This window comes from Crocuta crocuta, unplaced genomic scaffold (assembly GCF_008692635.1).
Source record: "Crocuta crocuta isolate KB4526 unplaced genomic scaffold, BGI_CrCroc_1.0 scaffold45, whole genome shotgun sequence".
NCBI classification, from domain to species: domain Eukaryota; kingdom Metazoa; phylum Chordata; class Mammalia; order Carnivora; family Hyaenidae; genus Crocuta; species Crocuta crocuta.
The window spans coordinates 5,658,048-5,680,424 of record NW_027530544.1 but is presented as its reverse complement, the minus strand read 5'-3'; the positions used below and the strand labels follow the sequence as shown (position 1 = coordinate 5,680,424).

The 22,377-nt window shown below is 34.3% G+C and overlaps 1 protein-coding gene across 9 annotated transcripts in view; it reads left to right on the top strand.

Annotated features, from left to right (window-relative positions):
* The window catches only part of DLG1 (discs large MAGUK scaffold protein 1), a 267,569-nt gene that overhangs the window by 143,357 nt on the left and 101,835 nt on the right, over positions 1-22,377 (top strand). For 5 of the 9 annotated variants that reach the window (XM_077767712.1, XM_077767711.1, XM_077767710.1 and 2 more), the window contains exons 6-9: positions 31-129; positions 9,771-9,824; positions 18,544-18,594; positions 20,715-20,839. In XM_077767712.1, coding sequence (XP_077623838.1) covers positions 31-129; positions 9,771-9,824; positions 18,544-18,594; positions 20,715-20,839 — 329 coding nt within the window. The remainder of the gene's footprint in view (positions 1-30; positions 130-9,770; positions 9,825-18,543; positions 18,595-20,714; positions 20,840-22,377) is intronic. The other 4 variants (XM_077767716.1, XM_077767715.1, XM_077767714.1 and 1 more) reach the window with 1 other exon arrangement.

Genomic DNA, 22,377 nt, shown 5'->3' with positions numbered 1-22,377 from the left:
TCCTGATTTTTTGTCATTGATGATTTTTAGCCAACAGAAGCTGTACCTCCCTCTTCTCCCACTGTCCCTGTGATCCCTGTCCTGCCAGTCCCTGCTGAGAATACTGTCATCCTACCCACCATACCACAGGTTTTTATTAGTTTCTTTTTTCTTTATAAAAATTTCATTTGCTTTTAATGTTTCATTTGTATTCTTTTCAAACTGTTTTAACTGTTTCTTTGTTAGACATAGTAATTTACTTCGGGGTTCAATTGGTGTTTTTAGGGAGTTAAATATTTGGGATTTAATATAATGGGTTCAGTATTTACCATTTTTTTTAGATTAACTATGAAATAGGGCACATTCTGAACTTCATAATATTGAATCTCAGATTTGTTATCATGCCTGTGCCTTTTGTATTTGTATATCTGTTTAAATAGGTTTTTATTTGCTTTGGGAAATTTTACTTTCTAAAGATAATAAAAGTCATTGTCCTCATATTATACTGGATGTGTCATTTTATTTAGCTTTTTGTTTCCCGATGTATGTATATATATCTTCTTTGGAAATATTTTTCTATCATTTAGTTAGGTAACATTCACATTTATATGTTAAAAATAAGAGCTCATATATATAAAGTATGTGGGAAATTTTCTATCTTTGCAACTTTTCTGTAAATCTAAAATTATTCTAAAATAAAATTTTCTTTTTAAAAAGGTAACACATGACAGTCAAAAAGTAAAATGAAATAATAGCCAAATGTCAGAGAATCTGAACTTTTTCAGCTTCAGAACTTTAGTAGTTGCAAAGGATGGTTTTTTAAAACATTAACAAAATCATCCAAAGCTAAATAATGATAGTATTATTCTGTTGTGGACAGTCGATATCATCTGTGATTACTTATTTCAGCGCCTTTCCCCTCTCCTAAAAACTGAAAATCAATAGGAGCAAAATGGGATTCTGGGGGAAATTACAGATACTACATTAAGACTTCAATTTATTTTATTATGTTACTTCTTCTACATAATCTCACTCTTTATGAAAGTCATTAAAAGTTAAATCATTTTAAAGCCACTAAGAATTGAAATCCAGATGGATTTTTTTCTCTGTGTTGAAGAGAAGGAATTGAATTTATAAGTAAAATACAATTCTAAGTAACCAGTCTATGTGTTATTGTAATATTGTAATAATGTAACATCTCTCCAAGCATCTAGGATTTAGTAGTATAATATTTTTTTCAGTAGGGGATTTGAAAGTTTAGTTTACTCTTGTCACTTCATCTTTTGATGTTAAAATAGTTTCACAGAATCCTTTGAAATTTTATAGTAGTTTCTGTTCTTCTATTCCACGAGGAACTTGTCCTTTCCTGCTCAGAGACCTCTTGATTTATTTACTCCAAGTATCCCTAACAGCATCACACTACATTTGGAAATTGTAGAGATGTTGCATAGCCTTGTAGTCATAAAGGAGAGGTCTTCCAGTCAGAGTGATCTAGTTTGGAATTCCAGTCCTACCATTTTATAAGCTGTATAACTCTGAGCAGTTTGCTTAACCACACTCAGCTTCTATTTACTCATCTGTAACACTGAAGATGGCCTAATACTAACTTGAGATGTTTTACAGTGATTGGAAGAATAATAATGTATTTGCAACTGGCACATGATCTTGGCTATTCATATTATTAGTGTTATTTCATATTTCTTTGAGACAGTAAACCAGGAAACAAGTTAGAAAAACAAATGAGGATATGTGCACAAGAGAAAGCCTTCTTTATTCTCCTTAGCCTTGTTTTAGGTTTTAAATACACTACGAAAGTCCATGTGGAGTAGATTAATAGTTTATGTTGTATAATGTGAGAAGCCTATAGGTGTGCTTCATTTTCCACAGTCAGTAAGTATGTTTGTGATTAATCAAGTATAACATGTACATTTTAAAATTAGTATAACCATTAAAATGTTCTCAAATAAATTTGAAAGCCTTACTTAATAGATAACCTAATTTTAACATTTTTTTGTTTGTTTATTTTTGAGAGGGAGAAAAAGAGGAGAAGGACAGAGAGAGGAGCGGACAGAGGATCCAAAGCGGGCTCTGTGCTAATAGCAGAGAGCTTGATGCATAGCTCAAACTCAATAGACTCAAGAACCATGAGATCATGACCTGAGCTGAAGTCAGGTGTTTATTAAGCAACTGACAGACCCACGTGTCCCCTTAATTTTACCATTTTAAATGGAAATAGTTTTTCTTCTAAAGATCTACTTTACATGTTAGATAAATCAGGATGTAATAGAAATAGAAGAAGCAAGATTTGGAGTCTAGTCCTACCTTTGCAATTCAAACAGGTTACTTAACCTCTACATTTTATACTCCATCTGTTAAAATGGGGAATAATGCCTCCATGAGTACTTTAAAATGAGTTTGAGGAGGGGCGCCTGTGTGGCTCAGTCGGTTAATAAGCATCTGACTCTTGATTTCAGCTCCGGTCATGATCTCATGGTTCATGAGTTTAAGCCCTGCATTGGTCTCAATGCCGACAGTGTGAAGCCTGCTTGGGAGTCTCTCTCTCTGCCCCTCCCCTGCTCACTCTCTCTGTCTCTGTCTCAAAAAATAAATTAAAAAATATTTTTTAACGAGTTTGAGGATTAAGCAAAGTAGGTAGCTATATATAGATAGATACAGACAGCCTAATTACAGGCTAGATAGCCTAATTATTTGTACAATTTTTATACTTTTCAGAGTACTTTTATATTGATCGTGTCATTTACATTTTATGAAAGCCCTCCACAATAGCAACTATTATGCTTATTATACAGAATGGTATGGAGAAAGGCCTAACGAATGGCTGCTGAAGTTGCATGAAGAACATGTACTTTATAGTGAGATCTGACTACCACTTCCTGGCCTCACCCCTTTCTGGCTATGTGACAGTGGGGGAAATTACTCAGTTTCTTGTAACTCCAGTTCTCCACATAGATACTGACCTATTAAATGTCTTTTTCCACCCCAGAGGAAATACTCTGATTTAAAACCAGATGCTTTAGACCTCTATTTCAACCAGTTGTGGGGATCTGTCATGTAATTAAGGTATAGTTGAAAATGCTTTATGCCTAATTTGTGTGTGTAAAATTCTTTGTATGTATTCAAATTTTATGTGCTTTGGAGGGATTGATGTTCTTTCAGTTTTATGTTATTATTCCAGTCCTGTAGCTACTAAGGTAAATATAACATTGACCTTTTTCTCTAGGAGTTTGTGCAAGGGACAAGTTGACAGCTCCCACATGACATGAGAGTAGTTACGTTACAGCTATATCCAGTGTAGACCATTTTTTATCACTTTTGGACCATACAGGTTTCACGAGACATTTGAGTATTGAGTCTTAACTGATTTGATCATTAGTATAATCTAAAGTATAACCTAATATATTTTCATTTTAGTGGTAATCCTAACTAGAAAAGCATACTTCATGTTACCTTGATGAACCTTTTTAACCATATACTAGTATCTGACTGCAGTGCCCTTATTCTGCTTGTATTTTGGGGTTTTTTTTGTTTTTTGTTTTTGTTTTGTTAGGTTTGTTTTATCTTATTTTCATATCATTTCAGACTTAAGAAAATTACACTAATAGTGCAGTGAGGGGCACCTGGGTGGCTCAGTTAGGTAAGTCAGTTAAACTTCAGCTGAGGTCATCATCTCCTGGTTTGTGAGTTCAAGCCTCAACATCAGGTTCTGTGCTGACAGCTCAGAGTCTGGAGCCTGCTTCAGATTCTGTGTCTCCCTCTCTCTCCGCCCCTCCCCTGTTCATACTTTGTCCCTCTCTCTCTCTCTCAGGAATAAATAAACATTAAAAAAAAAACAACCTTTTTAAATAGTGCAGTGAAATCCCACATACCTTTACCCAACTCTCCCAGTTCTTAATATTTTTACCTACCATGTTTGCTTTATCATTTCTCTTCCTATATAATCAAAATATTTTTTATGAATCATTTCAAAGAAAGTTTCTCTCATGCCCCATTTACCTCGAAATACAAATATTTTATAACACTAAATATTTTCTCTCAATTAGTTTGAGGTCATATATTTTCCAACTTTTTAGTTGTGGTAAAATACATATAATGTAAAAATTTACCATCTTACAACCATTTTTAAGTTTACATATCAGTGGTGTTAAGTACTTTCATTTTTGTGCAACCATCACTGTAATCCATTTACAGAACTGTTGTCATCTTTCCCATGTGAAAAACCCACTCACTACAAACATTGTGCTCCATGATAAAAGCATTTCCTCTAAGAATATGTAGAAAATAAATGGTGATATTAAAAAGCATTGTGACAATAATATTAGCTCTTATAATTGCCCTTATAGTTATCTTTACTAAGCTCTGTATATCTTCGAACACCTTGAGTTACACTCTAGTGTCCTATCATTTCAACTTGCAAGACTCTCGTTAGCATTTGTTTTTATTTTTTATTTTTTATTTATTTATTTTTTTTGTTCAAGACAGCTCTACTGGTAATGAACTCCTTCAGCTTTTGTTTATCTGGAAATATTTTAATTCCTCCCTCACATTTGAAAGACAGTTTTGCCAGAGATAGGGATCTAGGTTAACAAGGGGTTTGTTTCTTTTAGTACTTTAAATGTATCAACTCACTGCCTTCTGACATCAAGCTTCTGATGAGAAGTTTGTTGATAATCATATTGAAGATCCCTTGAATGTAATAAGTCACTTTTTTCTTGTTGCTCTCAAAATTCTTTTTGTCTTTGTCTTCCAGTAATTTTTTTTAAGTTTATTTTGAGAGGGACAGAGACAGCACAAGTTGGGGGAAGGACAGAAAGAAAGGGAGAGAGAAAATCCCAAGCAGGAAGGGCTCAAACGCACAAAGCCATGAGATCATGATCTGAGTTGAAATCAAGAGTTGGATGCTTAACCAACTGAGCCACCAAGGTGCACCTGTCATTCAACAATTTGATTATAATATGTCTCAGTGTGAATCATCCTGCCATGAGTTTGTGGAGCTTCTTGGGTGTTTGTACTCATGTGGTAATAGTGTCATATTTGAGAATGTTTTGGCCATTATTTCTTTGAGTATTTTCTCTGTTCCTTGATCTCTCCTCTTCTGAGATTCCCATGAGGTATGTATTGATCTGTTTCATGGTGGCCCAGGGTCCCTTAGAATCTGGTCATTTTTTTTCGTGTTTTTTTTTTTTTCCTTTCTCTTTTCAGACTGAATAATTTCCATTGTCCTGTCTTCAGGTTTGTTAATTCTTCTGCCTACTCACATCTGCCTTTGAATTACTCTAGTGAATTTTTCATTTCAGTTATTGAACTTTTCAACTCCAAACTTTCCTTTTGATTTTTTTAGCTTTTTTATTTTTTTATAGATTTTTCTGTTTTATCTTTTATAAATTTTCCCATTATTTCATTTTCTTTGTCCATCTTCTCTCTTAATTATTTAAACATCTTTAATATGGTTGTTTCAAAGTCTTTGTGAAGTAGATCTGCCACCAGGTTTTTTTAAGGCAGTTACCCTATCTTTCTTTCGTTCGTTCTTTCTCTTTTTCTCTACTGATTTTTGGCATGCCTTTGGTTTCTTTGCTGAAAACTGGACATTTGACTCTTAATGGTGCCGTAACTCTGGAAATCAGATTCTCCTGTTTCCTAAAGTTTGCTGTTGTTTTGTTTTTATTTTTGTCGTTTAATTGTTGTAGACTCTCTGTGTGCCAAGGATCAGTCTGCAGTATAAACTTAAGGTCTTCCTTAGATCTTTTCTTTGCCTGAACCTACCCTGGGCATATACGGTGGCTTTCTAATTTCCCTTATATATGTAACTGCCTTTGAATAGCGTAGGGTTTCAGTGTCTATCTCTTAAAAGGGGAAAAAGAGAAAAATGAAATGGTGGGAGGAGGTGTTTGCCCTTTAAATCCTCTGGAAGTCGCTTCAACCAATGGGAAGACAACAATAATGGCCACTGCTTCTTTGTCTGCACCTCTGTGATCAGAAGCAGCAATTAGGAATCAGAGCACAAATCCCCTGTATTTGGAGAACAGGGTTTTTTTTGCCCCTCCTAGGTTATGCACATTTTGTGTCAGCAACTTGCACAGCTAACATTATGGGGCAGAGGGGTGGGAGTTGGACAGCTGCTTCTGTGGTAAGAGCTAAAATTGAATTAACCACAATTTACCATTTAGTACCTCCTCTGGAAGTTTCAAAGTATTACATCAGGGAGATTCTGCCAGTGTAGTTGTCTTGGTGACAGATGTGTGTTGCTTCCTATTTTGCCATCCTCTCAGAATTCATCCTATTTATTTTTCCATTCAAAATTGATCACCTAAGGATAGCATTTAACTTTTAATGCAGTGTCTCAAATTAGAATCCAAGATGTGTTCTAGGGTTTGTGAGTTCTTCATATGAAAAACACTTTTTTTTTTTTTTAATAATTTAGTAGGAGAGAAGGAGACAGACATTAAGCAAATAATATAATGAAACTTTGACAAATGGTAAGGAGAAATACAATGTACAGCATAAACATATTTTCTAAATTCCTAATTTTGGCCTGTTTTAAATAACTGGATTTTAGAGTTATTTTAACAGTTTTTGTTTGTTTTATGTAATACTGCTTTCTGAAATTGTGTAAGGAAACTGCATTGTGTTACAGGAGCAATCCCTATGAGGTCTATTATTAATGAGATGGAATAGTAAAAAGTTGGATGAGCAAAGTTATGTTTCTTGAGTCTTGTTATTGATAGTTAGGTCAGATTCTTCAGGGGTTTGTTAGTTCCTCTTTCTGGAAGATCTCTGCCCCTATACTAAAACTCTTAAGTGAATTCTGGGACTTCATTGTCCTAGTTGAAACATACACAGTGGTATAGGTTGTTAGTAAATAATAATAGATTAACAGTTGGTTTCTGTGGTTGACAACAGATTTTCCTTTACTATTTGCTGGATACTCACACAATCCTCCTGGGTAAAGGCATGTGTTGCTGTCTCTTTATAGACGGAGAAAATGAGTTTCAAGAACACTTATGACTTACCTGTACAGAGTTACTGAATGGTAGAGTGAGATAGAAAAATCACTAGAACCAAGACTTTTGATGTTACTTGTAGTGAGGTGCAGGGAAAAGTTTTCTTCATTTGAAATAATTTTCAAATAGATTCTTCTCAAGTTTTTTTTTTTTTCGACTCCTAAGCAGAGCTGGTAATTTCATGTCACCTGTTCTGCTACCCACTATCCCATTTACAGATCCCAATGTCTTAAACTTGCCAGATTTGCTACCATTTCTGATTTTAGTGCTCTTCATACTTAAGCTATTTGAAAGTATGTGCTTTCTGTGGCCAAGTTTTTCTGCATCTCTTCCTTCAGATTTGCTGCTAAGGTAGTGAACCTTTCTGAATTGTATATCAAACCCTTCAAGCACATTCAAATTGTGCTGCCCGTTTAATTTTCATTCTTACCTCTTTGAGAGCTAATGAGAATTACTTTTTCAGATGCTGTTTCTGTATTTTAAAACATAAGAATTTAGAAAATCTCAAGTTATTAAGAGTATAGTATATTCCAAATTAAATGTTTTAATTCTCTACCTGCTAACACAGTCTTAAATATTTTTTATTTTAGGCAGGTAAACGTGAGGCAGTCAGATCATGCCTCTTGAGCTTCATTTATTGTAGGCTCTATTTGAGACCATCTTTTATGATCTGTCTTTTTTAAATGGCTAGGTTTTCTTATCCTGATGCTACTTTTGGTTGAAATTCTTGCTTAATCCTCAATGTGAACATTCCTGTTTTTTGTCCAGTTTCATGTTATTACCATCATTTCCATTCAAATATGATTATTCACACGTTATTTATAAGATACATTTAAAAATATCTTCTATTACTGTGTTCTTTAAGTCAAAATTACACAAAGTATTCCACTTGTCTATATTTTTTATTCTCAACTGAACTTTAAAGTTGAAATCAGCTTTCTGATATGAATGCTAATATCTTAATAACAACTCTGACCTATTATAGTATTTCACAACTGCCTTAGTTATTCACCTCCTACAAACTGAGTAGTTAACTCAATATAATTTCTTTTGCTTTACTTTTTATTATGAAAAATTTCATAAGTACTTAAATGTAGAGGGGGTAGTAGTAAAGTGAACTCCCATATATACTTATCACCAAACTCCAGCAATCATCAACTCATGTGTACTCCTATGATCCATAATCTCTCTCATTCCTGACCTCTCATCGTCATTATTTTATTTGAAGTATATCTAACACGTTCTATCACTTTGTATATATTTCAATATCAGATAGACTTTTATATGGCTAGAATCAAAAGATAACTTCTATGCAATGATGATAACTTTTTCATTGTCTGTTTGCTAATACATGGGCAGAGGGAATCAAAAGGCTTTATTTTCTTATTTTTTAAAGAATGTAACTTATTTTGTGACTTTTTTTTGGTGCCCCTTTCTTGCCATTGTCTGTCATCGCTTAAACAAAATAAGGTGAAATTGTGCCCTAATTTTTTTAATTAAATGAAGTACTGTCAATTTGAGGAATCTCAATAGGTCACTGGGAGGTGATTAATTTCAGATATTCATAAAATCTCAAATGTCTGTAAGTTGACTAGTTTTACCTGATAATCTTATAAATAGTATTTGTGCTTCATAGATTTGGTTTTCACTAAATCATCTGAAGATAGGTTATTACATTCAAAGGTAGAGCTGCATGTAAAGTATATTTAATTTATATATTTTTTTATATATAATAAAATATTCTCATTTTTAATCTGCTTCATGTAGCCCAAATGCATATTATATGGTTATTTAACCATGCAACTGTGTTGTCTTTAAGCATTTTATCATGTCATCATCCAGATCTAGTACTTTGCTGAAAATGGCATAAAACATTTGAAGTCTGAACACTTAACTCTTAGAAATGCCCATACACTTAGAAGAAAATGGTCACTTTGTATATAATGTTTCTTTCATACAGGTTTTATGTATAATTCTTTAGTTAATTGGGATAGCAGAACTATTAATGTTTATAAACCTATTCTAAAATTTGTTTAAAAGATAGTTGTCTTTTTGATTGTATGTAAATGTCATTTGATATGGTACATTTATACTCATGGAGAAGAAAGATAATTTTAAGGGGAATCACATAAGTTTTTTGGGATGTATGTTCAGATATGTTTTTCATTTGGTATTTATTGCATTTTATTCTTTAAATTTTATTTCATCTACATAATAATTACTTTCCAGCTTACCCGGAAAACCAAGCCCTTTTCAATCCATACTTAAGTAGACATATTTATTCTACTTGGGTTTTTGTTTTGTTTTGCTTTGCTGCTGGCTCTTTGACCATTGTTATTCTATGAGTTGTCTAGAAAAACAGGTGGAAAGCAATAATTGCAACTGAAAATAGAAATTTTTTTTCTGGGTGATAAAAGATAGGAATCTTCATGGTATCCATGGAAATAGAAAATCTAATGATTTCTGACAACTTGGGAAGAGTTCTTATAGAAAGAATATGGATTTCTTCTTAGAAGGCTAGTAAACTTCTTCACAGATTTTAAGAAAATTATGTCTGTTTTAGCAGAAATAATTTATTTCTCAAAAACAAATCAAATTTAACTGTTTGAACTTAATTCTTTTCATCTGGTGCTGGAAACTGGGCTCATTGATTAACATGAAAAGCTCATATAAAATTATAATTTAAGAAATAGCTTCTGACATTTGTGAACATTAATAATTAATGTGTCAATTTTCCTGTTAAGCTAACACATTTACAATTCTTTCTTTAAGGCAAACCCTCCTCCAGTACTGGTCAACACAGATAGCTTGGAAACATCGAGTTATGTGAGTTCAATTTCCTCCACACATTTAAATAATTCTGCTTTACCTGTTCAGTTTTTGATATATACACAAAGATAACAGCTTCATTTTCTTTAAAGTGTTATACTTATGATGTTCTGTCACTGAGCTGTAATTGTTAAAGTAAATGAAGTAATACTGTCCTTTTTTGGTTGTTTTTTCCCATTCTTATGCAAAGCAGAAATGTTGAAATAGAAATTTAGAGTTTATTTTTAAATTAAATGATTAATTTTCACTAAAGACTGTATCTGACTAGTAGACACTTAAACAGTGCCGTATATCAGAGTCATTTTAGAAATCTAGTTGAGTGACTAGATTTGTAGTACCCAGGCTTATATATATATTCACATATTAAAATAGTTATAACTTCATATTAAATTGAGTAGTGCTTCTCTATAAACTTACTTTGTTAAAAAGCCCTTAAAGATAAATAACCACAACAGCAGAATCTAATCTAACATCTTTATTCCAAAGGAAAATGTCTTCAGAAATGTTTAAGTAGAAGTAGTTCCCATGCTTTTTTTAATCACGTGGGACATAACTGTAAAAGCCTTTTTTTCCCCATTTTTGAACTATAGTTGATTGCAGTCTGTACTTTAAAACATTGCCTAATCCAAGATCATGATGACCTTATTAGGTTTTCCTCTAAGAGTTTTATAGTTTTAGCTCTTACATTTAGATCTTTGATTCATTTTGAAATAACTTTATATGTTGTGGAGGTAAGAGTACAACTTCATTCTTTTGCATGTGGGTGTCCAATTGTCCCATAATCATTTGTTGAAAAGCCTATTCTTTCTACACTGAATGGTCTTGACATCCTTGTAGGAAATCAGTTATTAACATATGGGTTTATTCTGGATTCTTAATTCTCTACTGTTGATCTTTATGTGAATCCTTATGCCAGTACCACATAGTCCTGATTTTTGTAGCTTTGTAATAAGATTTGAAAAGATAGTATAAGTTCTTCAACTTTTTAAGTTTGTTTTGGCTATTCTGAGTTCTTTCCATTTCTATATGAATTTTAGGATCAGCTTGTCAACTTCTACACATAACAAAAGGGCAACAGGGATTTTGGTAGGGATTGATTTGATTCTGTAGGTGAATTTTGGCAGTATTGCCGTCTTATCAATATTATGTCCTCTAATCTATGAACACAGGATGGCTTTCCATTCATTTATAATTTTAATTGTTCTTGATAATGTTTTAATTTCCAGTGTACAGGTCCTACACTTCTTCTGCTTAATATTTACTCCAGAGTATTTTTCTCTTTTAATGCTATTGTAAATGGAGTTGTTTTTCTTAATTTTATTTGTGGATTTCTCATTGCTAGTATATTAGAAGATTTGCACGTATAGGAGGATTAGGAGGAACTTGACGGAGGAACAAGGGGGAGAAGAAGGGCGGAAATGGTGGGGGAAAGGGAGAGAAGCAAACCATGAGAGACTCTTGAATGCTGACAAAAACTGAGGACTGATGGATGTGGGGGGAGGGGGGATGGGCATGGAGGAGGACACTTGTGGGGATGAGCACTGAGTGTTATGTGGAAACTAATTTGACAATAAACTAATAAAAAAAAAAAGAAGAAGAAGATAATGGAATTTTAGGACTTCATTTAGAAATATAATAGATTTTAATCTTATATTCTGCAACCTTACTGGACTCATTTACTAGTTTTTTTGTGTGTAGATTCATTTAGATTTTTTAAAAAAATATTTAATGTTTTATTTTTGAGAGAGAGAGAGAGAGAGACAGGGTGAACAGAGGAGGGTCAGAGAGAGAGGGAGACACAGAATCTGAAGCAGGCTCCAGGCTCCAAGCTGCCATCACAGAGCCCGACGAAGGGCTGGAACCCACGAACAGTGAGATCATGACCTGAGCCGAAGCCGGACGCTCAACCGATTGACCCACCCAGGCAACCCTAGATTTTTTTATATAAGATCACGCCATCTGCAGATTGAGATGGTTTTACTGTCCTTTACTATCAGAATGCATTTATTTATTTATTTATTTATTTAGCCTGATTGCCCTGGCTAGAACCTCCATTATTTCAATGTTTAATAGAAATGGCAAGAGCAAATATCCTTGTCTTGTTCCTGATGGTTGGGAGACAACTTTCAGTCTTTTACCAGTTAGTATGATGTATTATACTCGATTTTTAGTATTAACTGATGTAATTTCATTGGCATTGGGGTTGATTCTGTCTCTGTGCTCCTTTTCTTTTTAAAATAGTAAAAAATGTTAGGGGAAGGCAAAGTTGAGGACAAAAATTCGAAGTTCTTACTGATTTCAGTAATAAGATGGAAATGAAGTAATTTGTTGAAATAATTCCCATCTGTCTTTCTTTTTTTCCTTAAGACATACCACAAATAGTGAAGGTTACGAAAATTCATTCGATTTGACTTTGGTAGTTTTCTTACATACTAAAAGCTTCATTTTTTTCCATATATAGTGTCATTGATAACTAATTATTTTAAATCAACCTAAATGCTGCTCTTCATTATTTAGTAAAATCTTAATGTAAATTCTTTTGGGGTTAATATTTTGTATTTAGTTATGTTAATTCTTCATTAGGAAGAACATTTGCTTCTTCCCAATACATTTTTATTTTTAGATTCTTCCCTTGTAATGGTTTAGACTTTGAAGTTTTTAATTGCCTGAGATTATATATTAATAGGAACTATGAGTCACATGAATGTTGATAGATAAAGTCTTGACTTTGAGTATCTTATAGTTAGAAAGGAATGACTGAGTTGTATCTAAACAACAAGGAATTAGGAAATTAAGCCTCTTTTTAACTCTTCTTTTGGAGAAATCTTATAATATGTAATAGAATTTGTCTGTCCTGTTTGGATATATAAATGTAGGCTGATGAGAAAATTAAAGTCTTTGAGCCTGTCAGACTGAGGATATCTGTGTTACAAATTTTCCTCTGCCTTTTTATGGCATATATGTACCCATAATTAAAGTAAATTGTATTAAAAAGAAAAAAAAATGATACAACTTTATAATTAAATAATAAGTACTGTTCCAGCATTCTAGCAGCAACTATTAGAAATGAGTCCATTAACTCTATCAACAAAAATATGAAACACCTAACAATCAGCTTAACAGAAAATTATAGAGCTTGTAGTAAGAAAACTATAAAACATTGCTGATGGCAAGAATGCCTAAGTAAGCAGAGAACAGCTTTTATTGCTGAGCAGGAAGATAATGTAGAGATCATCATTTTCCCCAGATGAATCTGTAAATTTGGTATAACACCAGTAATAGCCCCCCAAAAGAGAGTGTGTTTGGGTATGGGGAAGGAAGTAGGAAAGGAAGGGAGAAGGGATGAGAAAAAAAGAAAGAGGAAGAACTTTAAATTTTAGTTTCTCTGTTGCACTAACCACATTTCAAGTGCTCAGTAACCATATGTGGGTAGTAATTCATATATTGAACAGGGCAGATTATAGAATATTTTTATCATCACAGAAACTGCTGTGGCAGTGCTGATGTATAGAAAAGTAAAAACTCAAGAATAGCCAAGTAAAATTTAAAATAAAAGTAATCGTGAGAGATTTCCCTAACATATAATAAAATACATTATGAAACATCATTAATTGAAGCAACATAGTTCTGGTCCAAAACCAGATAGATCAATGGAATACAATTTACCTTTGATATATGTTGTATAATCTGATTTTTCTTTTTGTTTTGTTTTGTTTTGTTTTTTGATTAGTTGCTCTTGATTACAGCTCCGTAGGTTTTTTCCCCCCACATGTCAGGATTTTTTTTTTAATATTTAGGAATTTACCACCTATTCTTAAATGTCTTTGTAATTTGTGCCTTCTACCCAGACTGCTGCCATAACTTCTTAACCAGTTTACTTTTCTCCAGTTGCTCTCCATTTTGGTTTTATACTACCATATTTCCTTTTCTGGAAAATCTGTAAAATCTATTTGATGCTCAGAAACTTTCAAGAATATTTCTCATTGCATAGTACAGCATTCAAGACCTTTCACAGTCAGACCCCAGTCAACTTCTAGTTTCTGCTCCTGCTTTGACCACCTATAAAAGCCTAAATTATCAAAACCTAGAAATATTAGCAATGACAGTTCTTAGGAAGTGTTCTAAATCTACTCTCATATTTTTAAAGAAGAAAAAAATTATCTTGTTAATAATATATTCACTTTGCCTGAGATAGATCTCTCTCTAATTTTGTTCCCATATTACCTCTTACCCTATCCTGTTAATTGAGAGTAATAAACCTTATATAATATAAATATTAGGCAAGCATTTCTTTCCTGTTGGAAAAGAAGAAACATTACCGGGGCGCCTGGGTGGCTTAGTCGGTTAAGCGTCCGACTTTTGCTTAGGTCATGATCTCGTGGTTCGTGGGTTCAAGCCCCGCGTCGGGCTCTGTGCTGACTGCCAGCTCAGAGCCTGGAGCCTGTTTCAGTCTGTGACTCCCTCTCTCTCTGACCCTCCCCTGCTCACGCTGTCTCTCTCTCTCTCCTAGAAATAAATAAAACATTTAAAAAAAAAAAAAAAGGAAAAGAAGAAACATTACCTTTTGTAAAATTATAAAAAGGAGACTAAGCAAACCAACCATTTTGTAGTTTTGCTGGAAAACATATTGCTGTTGAAAATATTAGACCACCATTGCTTTTTTCACTTGTATTGTCAATGAAGTGATTCTTATAAAGTAATTTTTGGCTTTGGTAATGTACTCAGCATTTTGAAGCCCAGTTTGAATATGCATGATGTTGTTATCAAATTGTCTCTATATATGAAATTAGCAGACAGTTTTAAGTTATTGAGGGTTTAGAAATAAAGTCATTTGGAGTCCATATGGTCTAATCACTTTTCACCTTTTTATGATTATCTAGCTAGAATCCTCACTAGATATCAATGACTTAGCACTAAATTAAGCACAAAGTACATTTACCATATATTCACCTTTTGAGAAGGCTTAATGGTGAAAATCTCAAATATCTTAAAGCAGAAATCATAAGGTCACAATATAGAAATTTTACTTATTAACATCAAAAGGGCCATATAAGCAGATTTACGTTGAAATGTTTTCGAGAATAAAATTTCAGAGTATTTAGAAACAAACAAATGAACAAAAATAGAGCTCAGTGTAGCAGTGTTGGGATTTGGCCAAAGCCATATGCTGATGAAAATGTGTTAACGTTAATGGATGTTTTTAAAAATAGAAGAGTAATCAGCATAAATGAATTGGGCGTTGAGCTCTAGAAGCTTTAAAGAAAGTCTAAAAGAATAAAGAATTGATTTAAAAAAAAAAGTAATAGCATAGAATGTGATAGATTAATTAGTAATAATAAAGCATCTTCTTTGATGAAGACTGAGACTTATAGCAAGAAATTAAAGACAATACTATAACCTTTAGAATAAGAAAAATGGTATAGCTGCAGATATGAGTTTTGTTTTTACTTATAAAAAAGGACTTCTGGAGCCCCTGGGTGGCTCAGTTGGTTGAGCGTCAGGCTCCTCACTGAGGATCAAACCTGCTTAAATCTCTGTCTCTCCCTCTCTCCTCCTCTCCCCTCCTCCATGCTTTCTATCGAAAGGTAGGTAGGTAGGTAGGTAGGTTGAAAGGAAGGAAGGAAGGAAGGAAGGAAAGAGAAGGAAAGAAAGAGAAGGAAGGAAAGGAAGGAGGGAAAGAAGGAAAGGAAGAAAATGTATAAACCTCCTGCATTCTAGATGCCTGGAAATCTGTTAGGAGGTGGGAGGCGGGGGGGCAGTAAACTATCCCCTAAACTGAGAAGGCACTTTGAGAGCAGAAAATGAAGCAGCACTCCATAGACTTTACACAGTTTTATTCACAGCAACTTACTGACCAGGGGAGAGGGGGCGATCAGGTGGTCAACAGTCTACCGAAGCTGCATGACTATTATCTGCAAATTCTAGACCTTAGTTCACAGATTTTATAGAGTGATGGGACTTGCAGAAGGGCATTGTAGGGGTGCATCTGGCTGGCTTAGTTGGAAGAGCATGCAACTCTTGATCTCAGGATTGTGAGTTCGAGCCTCACATTGAGTATAGAGATTACTGAAATCAATAAACTTTATAAAAAAATGACTTAAAGAAGGGCATTGTAGTGAGATCAAAGGAGGGTTCACATGCACCTAATTGACTACTAACTTAATTAGATCTTTTGCCGCCTGTGCAAAGGTGGAGAGGAGGGGAAAGACTGTATTATCTTAACAGATTCATGGGAGGCCAAAGCAACCCTCCCCAAATCTAGGCCTTGATAGACATTCCTGAGGTATGTATATTAATCTCCAAGGGGTCCAGCACTCATGGCTCTGAGAGGTCATAAGGTGTACATGAACAAGATGGAGGGCCAAGATGGAGGCGGTATTGTCAGGACTGCAACAAAATCTGAGATTAGAAAAAAAAAATTATGAACCCCTCAGGGAGAAAACTCCTAGGCCCTAGACTGGGCCTGAATTAAGTGTTGCTTTCTTATACTATGGTGAAGAAAACAAAGAACCTTACATAGATTTCATTATTCTGTTGTTTCATTATTCTATTGCTGTATAACAAACCACCTTGAAACTTAGTGGCTTAAAAATAATTCATTATTTCTTATGATTTTCTGGATTAACTGGGAGGTTCTTCCACTTTATATTGGTTGGGACACTGGAAAAGACTGGAAGATCCAAAATAGTCTCATTCACATGACTGGTAGTTGATGCTTGTCGCTAGTTAGGAAATGCATTTGGGGCTTTTGGCCAAGGGCCTTAATTCTCCTTCATTTGAATCTTCTCATGTACTATTTGAGTTTCCTCACATAATAGCTTCTGAGTTCTAAGAAAGTGCATTCTAAGACAAAGGCAAATATTACAAGGCATCATTTGTGCCATATTCTTTTTTTAATTTTTTTATTTTTTATTTTTATTTTTTACAAATAGTTTATTGTCAAGTGGGTTTCCATATAACACCCAGTGCTCATCCCCACAAGTGCCCTCCTCCATGCACATCTCCCCCCTCCCCCCCCAACCCATCAGTCCTCAGTTTGTTCTCAGCATTCAAGAGTCTTTCATGGTTTGCCTCTCTCCCTCTCCCCCACTGTTTCCCCCCTTCTTCTCCCCCTTGGTCCTCTGTTAAGTTCCTCCCAATCCTCCTATATGTGCAATCATATGGTATTTGTCTTTCTCTGCCTGACTTATTTCGCTCAGCATAACACCCTCAAGTTCCATCCAGGTTGCTACACATGGCCAGATTTCATTTTTTCTCATTGCCATGTAGTATTCCATTGTATAGATAAACCACATCTTCTTGATCCATTCGTCAGTTGATGGACATTTATGCTCTTTCCATGTTTTGGCTATTGTTGAGAGTGCTGCTATGAACATTGGGGTACATGTGCTCCTTCTTTTTAACAAAGCCCATCTAGGACTTGCCTAGATTGAATGGAAGGATAAATAGATGACTTCTCTTGATGGTAGGATGGTTTAGTCATGTTGCAAAAGAGCATGGAGGATGGAGGATGGGAAGCATCTAAAGAAATGCAGTTTATCACAATCCCTATTTGACTTGTTCGGGTATCTTGCACAGCCTCATATCATCAGAAATGTTAAAGCAAGGTTTGAACCCAAATTAATCTGATTACAAAGACTATTCACCCTTCACCAGTGACCCCCTGTCTGTGTGGAAATTACTTCTTCCTGAAGGGAGTAGGGAATAAATTGGAAGGAATAAGATAAAGTGCTCAGTCTATAAGATGTAAGCAAGAACTTAAGGGGGCAGCTGGGTGGCTCAGTCAGTTGAGCATCCAACTTTGGCTTAGGTCATATCTCACTGTTAGTGGGTTTGAAACCTGTGTCAGGCTGTGCACTGACAGCTCAGAGCCTGGAGCCTGCTTAAGATTCTGTGTCTACCTCCCTCTGTCTCTGCCCCTCTTCTGCTTATTCCCTCCCCAAAATAAGTAAATAACCATTTTTTTAAAAAAGACGTAAACAAGAACTTGAATGGGACATCAAATTTGGACATAAATATATAAGTGAAATTTGTGACAACACTAAAGTAACAGATGCAGAGGTGGGAACTTATAAGATATATAAAGGAAAGATCAAGTCATTCAAATTTGATGGTATGTAATGCTCATGAAGAGGTGAGTTATGTATATTAGGAATGAAGCTAAATGATAGATTGGAGTCATTTCATACAGCGCCTTGTATTTGAGTTTCTGAAAGTTTTAGAATGAGTATGTTATTAGACATGGGCTCCAAAAATATCCCTCTGTGTAAAACACATTTGAATGATTTTAGGAGTGGAGAATACTAAATTAAGAGATTGGGTAGATTACACTGACAGTAATCCAGAAGAGGTTAACAAAGGCTGGTACCAAAGTAATAGAGATAAGAAAGAAGAGGTGATAGTTTTCAGAAAAACTGAAGTGAATGAGTAAGAATTGGCAGCTGATTAGATCTGTGGATGAAGGCAGTTGAATATCCATAATATAAAAAGTTGTATATACTTTAAGTATTTGAAGTCATAATATCATAAATGTCAGTTCCTTAATCACATTTGTACTCTACTAGTCTTTGAAATTTTTGCCTAAAACTATTAAAGCCAAATTATTTGATAAGTGTCATATTTAACAGGTTTGCATTAATAAATCATGCAAATATTATGTCTGACATTTCCAATTTTATACTCTAAATTTCTGTGCTACTTCTTTTTCCTCCATTAGGTTAATGGCACTGATGCAGATTATGAATATGAAGAAATCACACTTGAAAGGGTAAAAACTTAATTATCTTAAGTTTCTAATGCATAAATCTGTTGCTTTAAAGAATTCTTTAAATATACTGCTCTTTCATATAGAATTAAAAGGATCTTTTAAGAACAGAAGCATGTAATAGTAGTTTCTTTTATAAATTCGTTATTATAAACTTGGCATAGTATTTTTAAAACATGTTGCTTTTCTTTAATAACCTTTTTTTTAAAAAAATAAACTTTTTATTTAAAATAGTTTTAGATTTACAGAAAAGTTATACCAAGAGTTTCTCCATTTATCCAGGCCTCAGTTTTGCCTATTGTTAAAATCTTACATTACTAAAGTACATTTGTTTCAACAAATGAACCATATTGATACATTATTATTAACTAAAATTTATATTTGGATTTCCTTAGTTTTTATGTTGTTCTTTCAGAATCCCTTCCAAAATACCACATTCCATTTAGTTATCATGTCTCCTCAAGCTCTTCTAGGCTAAGAGTTTCTCAGATGTTTCTATTTCTAAATTTTACTTTCATTTATTTTTCATATAAAACATTGATTTTTAAGTATTTAGTATCCTAGTAATGTGATTATTGTTATCAGTTTTCTTTTTTAGCAAAAAAAATAACCATAGTTCTAATGGACAAGATCCTATTGAAAGTTTATGCACTTCTCCAATTGGAAAATAACTTAAGGGTGTGATTTAGATGTGCAAATTTTCTTCAAGTATTTACCCCTTAACAATAATGCAGTCAAGGGGTGTCTGAATGGCTCAGTCAGTTAAGCATCCAGCTTCATGGATGTGAAGTGATCTTGCATTTCTTGAGTTTGAGCCCTGCGGCGGGCTGTGTGCTGACAGCTCAGGGCCTGGAGCCTTCTTTGGATTCTGTCTCCCTGTCTCTCTGCCCCTTCCCTGTTTCGTGCTGCCTCTAACCTCCACAACCTATTGATACTATTATTAATATTCTAGTAACTCTCAAAGAGTTTAGACTGAAAATGTTATTAAAATAGAATTGTAGGACACATAATAAAGGGAATGTTTAAGTTATTCAATAGTAATAGTTAAGTAATCAGTTCAGGTATATCTGCTTATTCGAATTGCCTGAAAGCCAGAGTTAGAACATTTTTGAAAACAAACAAACAAATATTTTTTAAATATCACTGGTTAGAACAATTATTTTTAAAGATTTTTTGGTAGCAGTAGAAACTGTTCTTCAAAAAAATATTTAGAAATATAGTATGTAAAACAAGTAAAAAGCGCTGCTTTGGCAACATTGACTTTGTTGTCAGGAAAGCTCACTTATTTGAGTTCTCAGGTTGGGCTTTCAGTTATTAAAAAATGCCTTTTCCTATTCATGTGTCTCGGTTAAACATGTCAGGAATGGGGGTGTGGGACACATCAAGGATGATGACTTAGCAGATACAGTTTTGTTATTTTAAAATAAGCTGATGGCAAGGTTAGCAGAAAAAAAGCACCATTCCCTACCCCATTTTTTAAAAGCTGAAATAATGTTAGCAGGAAGATTTATCCAGAAATAATTGCAGCAGGAAGATTACTTCAGGTTTTTTCTCTTAGGAGAAATTTGCCTTACCAAACATAGTGGATACATTCTAAAAGAAAGAGACCTAATAGTGATACCTCTGCAGAGGGGTGACTGATCCAAGTATAAATTCCACACACTTTTAAAGAAAAAACCATAGACTAGATTACAAAAGTACTTAGTACCTACTTAGAGGTAATACCTTTGAATCCTTTTTTTTTTTTTTTTTTTTCAATGTTTATTTTTTGAGAGACAACACGAGCAGGGGAAGGGCAGAGAGAGGGAGACACAGAATCCAAAGCAGGCTCCAGGCACTGAGATATAAGCACAGGGTCCGACGCTGGGCTCAAACTCACAAACTTGAGCTGAAGTCAGATGCTTAACTGACTGAGCCACACAGATGCCATTACCTTTGAATTCTTCATAGAGGAAAAAGGAGCTTTCCTTATATTTCTTAATTTAGAATCTTCATATTCCCTACATATATACTTTTATGTGTGTGCCCTGTGTCAGTACTTTCTAGGTCCTATAATGACAGGAACCTACTAATAAAAGTAATTCTTATTCAGGCTCAAATTTTCTTTTTGCCTTTATCCTCAGGGAAATTCAGGACTTGGTTTCAGCATTGCAGGAGGTACGGACAACCCACACATTGGAGATGACTCAAGTATTTTCATTACCAAAATTATTGCAGGGGGAGCAGCTGCCCAAGATGGAAGATTACGGTATGTTTTGCATTTTATGTTGTGATGCTGAATGTACTTTGTATATTTTTCTTAAGGCAAATTGAACAAGGCATCAATACGAATAAATACTGTCATAATAACCAGTATAAGGTAGATGCTCAAATAACAAATGAGTGAGATAATTGTGCTCTGTTATTTCCCTTTTTTCATTAAGGAACTTCATTTTATCTCAGATATTACAACATTTTGAATAATAAATTTGATGGGTTTAAATGTGAACAAATTCATAGAAATCACAGAATTCCCTTTGAATTTTTATTTTTATTTATTTACTTTTTAATGTTTGTTTATTTTTGAGAGGGAGAGAGACAGAGCTTGAGCAGGGGAGGGGCAGAGAAAGAGGGAGACACAGAATCTGAAGCAGGCTCCAGACTCTGAGCTGTCAGCACAGAACCCAGTGTGGGGCTCGAACCCACAAACTGTGCGATTATGACCTGAGCTGAAGTCAGGCACTTAACCAACTGAGCCACCCAGGTGCCCCATTCCCTTTGTATTTTTAAATACATTCACAAACTGTTTTCCATTATTTTCTGGTGAGAAACATGTATATAAACTTACTTAGGATACAAGAGATGATATATATCTGAATTTGTATCCCATACCACAAAAAGTAAAGATTATGCAAATTTTAAATAACTAAATATATTTTCTTAATTGAATGGAAATAATATTGGTCTCGTTTAAATTTAGTGTTCCAGGGGCGCCTGGGTGGCTCAGTCGGTTAAGCGTCTCACTTCGACTCAGGTCATGATCTCACAGTTCGTGGGTTCAAGCCCCGCGTCAGGCTCTGTGCTGACAGCTAGCTCAGATCCTGGAGCCTTTTTCAGATTCTGTGTCTCCCTCTCTCTGACCCTCCCCTGTTCATGCTGTCTCTCTCTCTCAGAAATAAATAAAAAACATTAAAATAAATAAATAAATAAATAAACTTAGTGTTCCATTGTAGAAGATATTTTTAGCATACTTTGTGATTTCCTTAGGCCATAGATTATGGCACTTTTCATATTCTCTTGTTTGTTGGTTTTTATTTATATGGTGACAGTCTGAAGTTTTAGGCCTAAGGATTTTATATGATCTGTTAAAAACATCATCTGTTTTTGGAGTGCCTGGGTGGCTTAGTCGGTTGAGTGTCTGACTTTTGATTTAGGCCCAGGTCATAATTCCAGGGTTGTGAGATGAAGCCCTGGGCTCAANGTGTGTGTGTGCGCGTGTGTGTGTGCTCTCTCTCTCTCTCTCTCTCTCTCTCTCTCCAAAACAAAACAAAAAAACTACTTAAGGCTGTTGGTACCTTATGCAGCTCTTGTTTCTTCTCACTGGATACAAGCAGGTGATATATTAATGAAATTAGTTAGATATAAAATTAATAATTTGACCACTCATAGAAATGTAAACATTTACTTCCCAATTCTGTTACTGACCTTTTATCTGTGCTTTTGTGAAAATTAGTATGTCCCATTTGTTTCACTAAAGCACATCCCTTTATTTATTTTATTTTTTTTTTATTTTTTTTTGTAGGAATT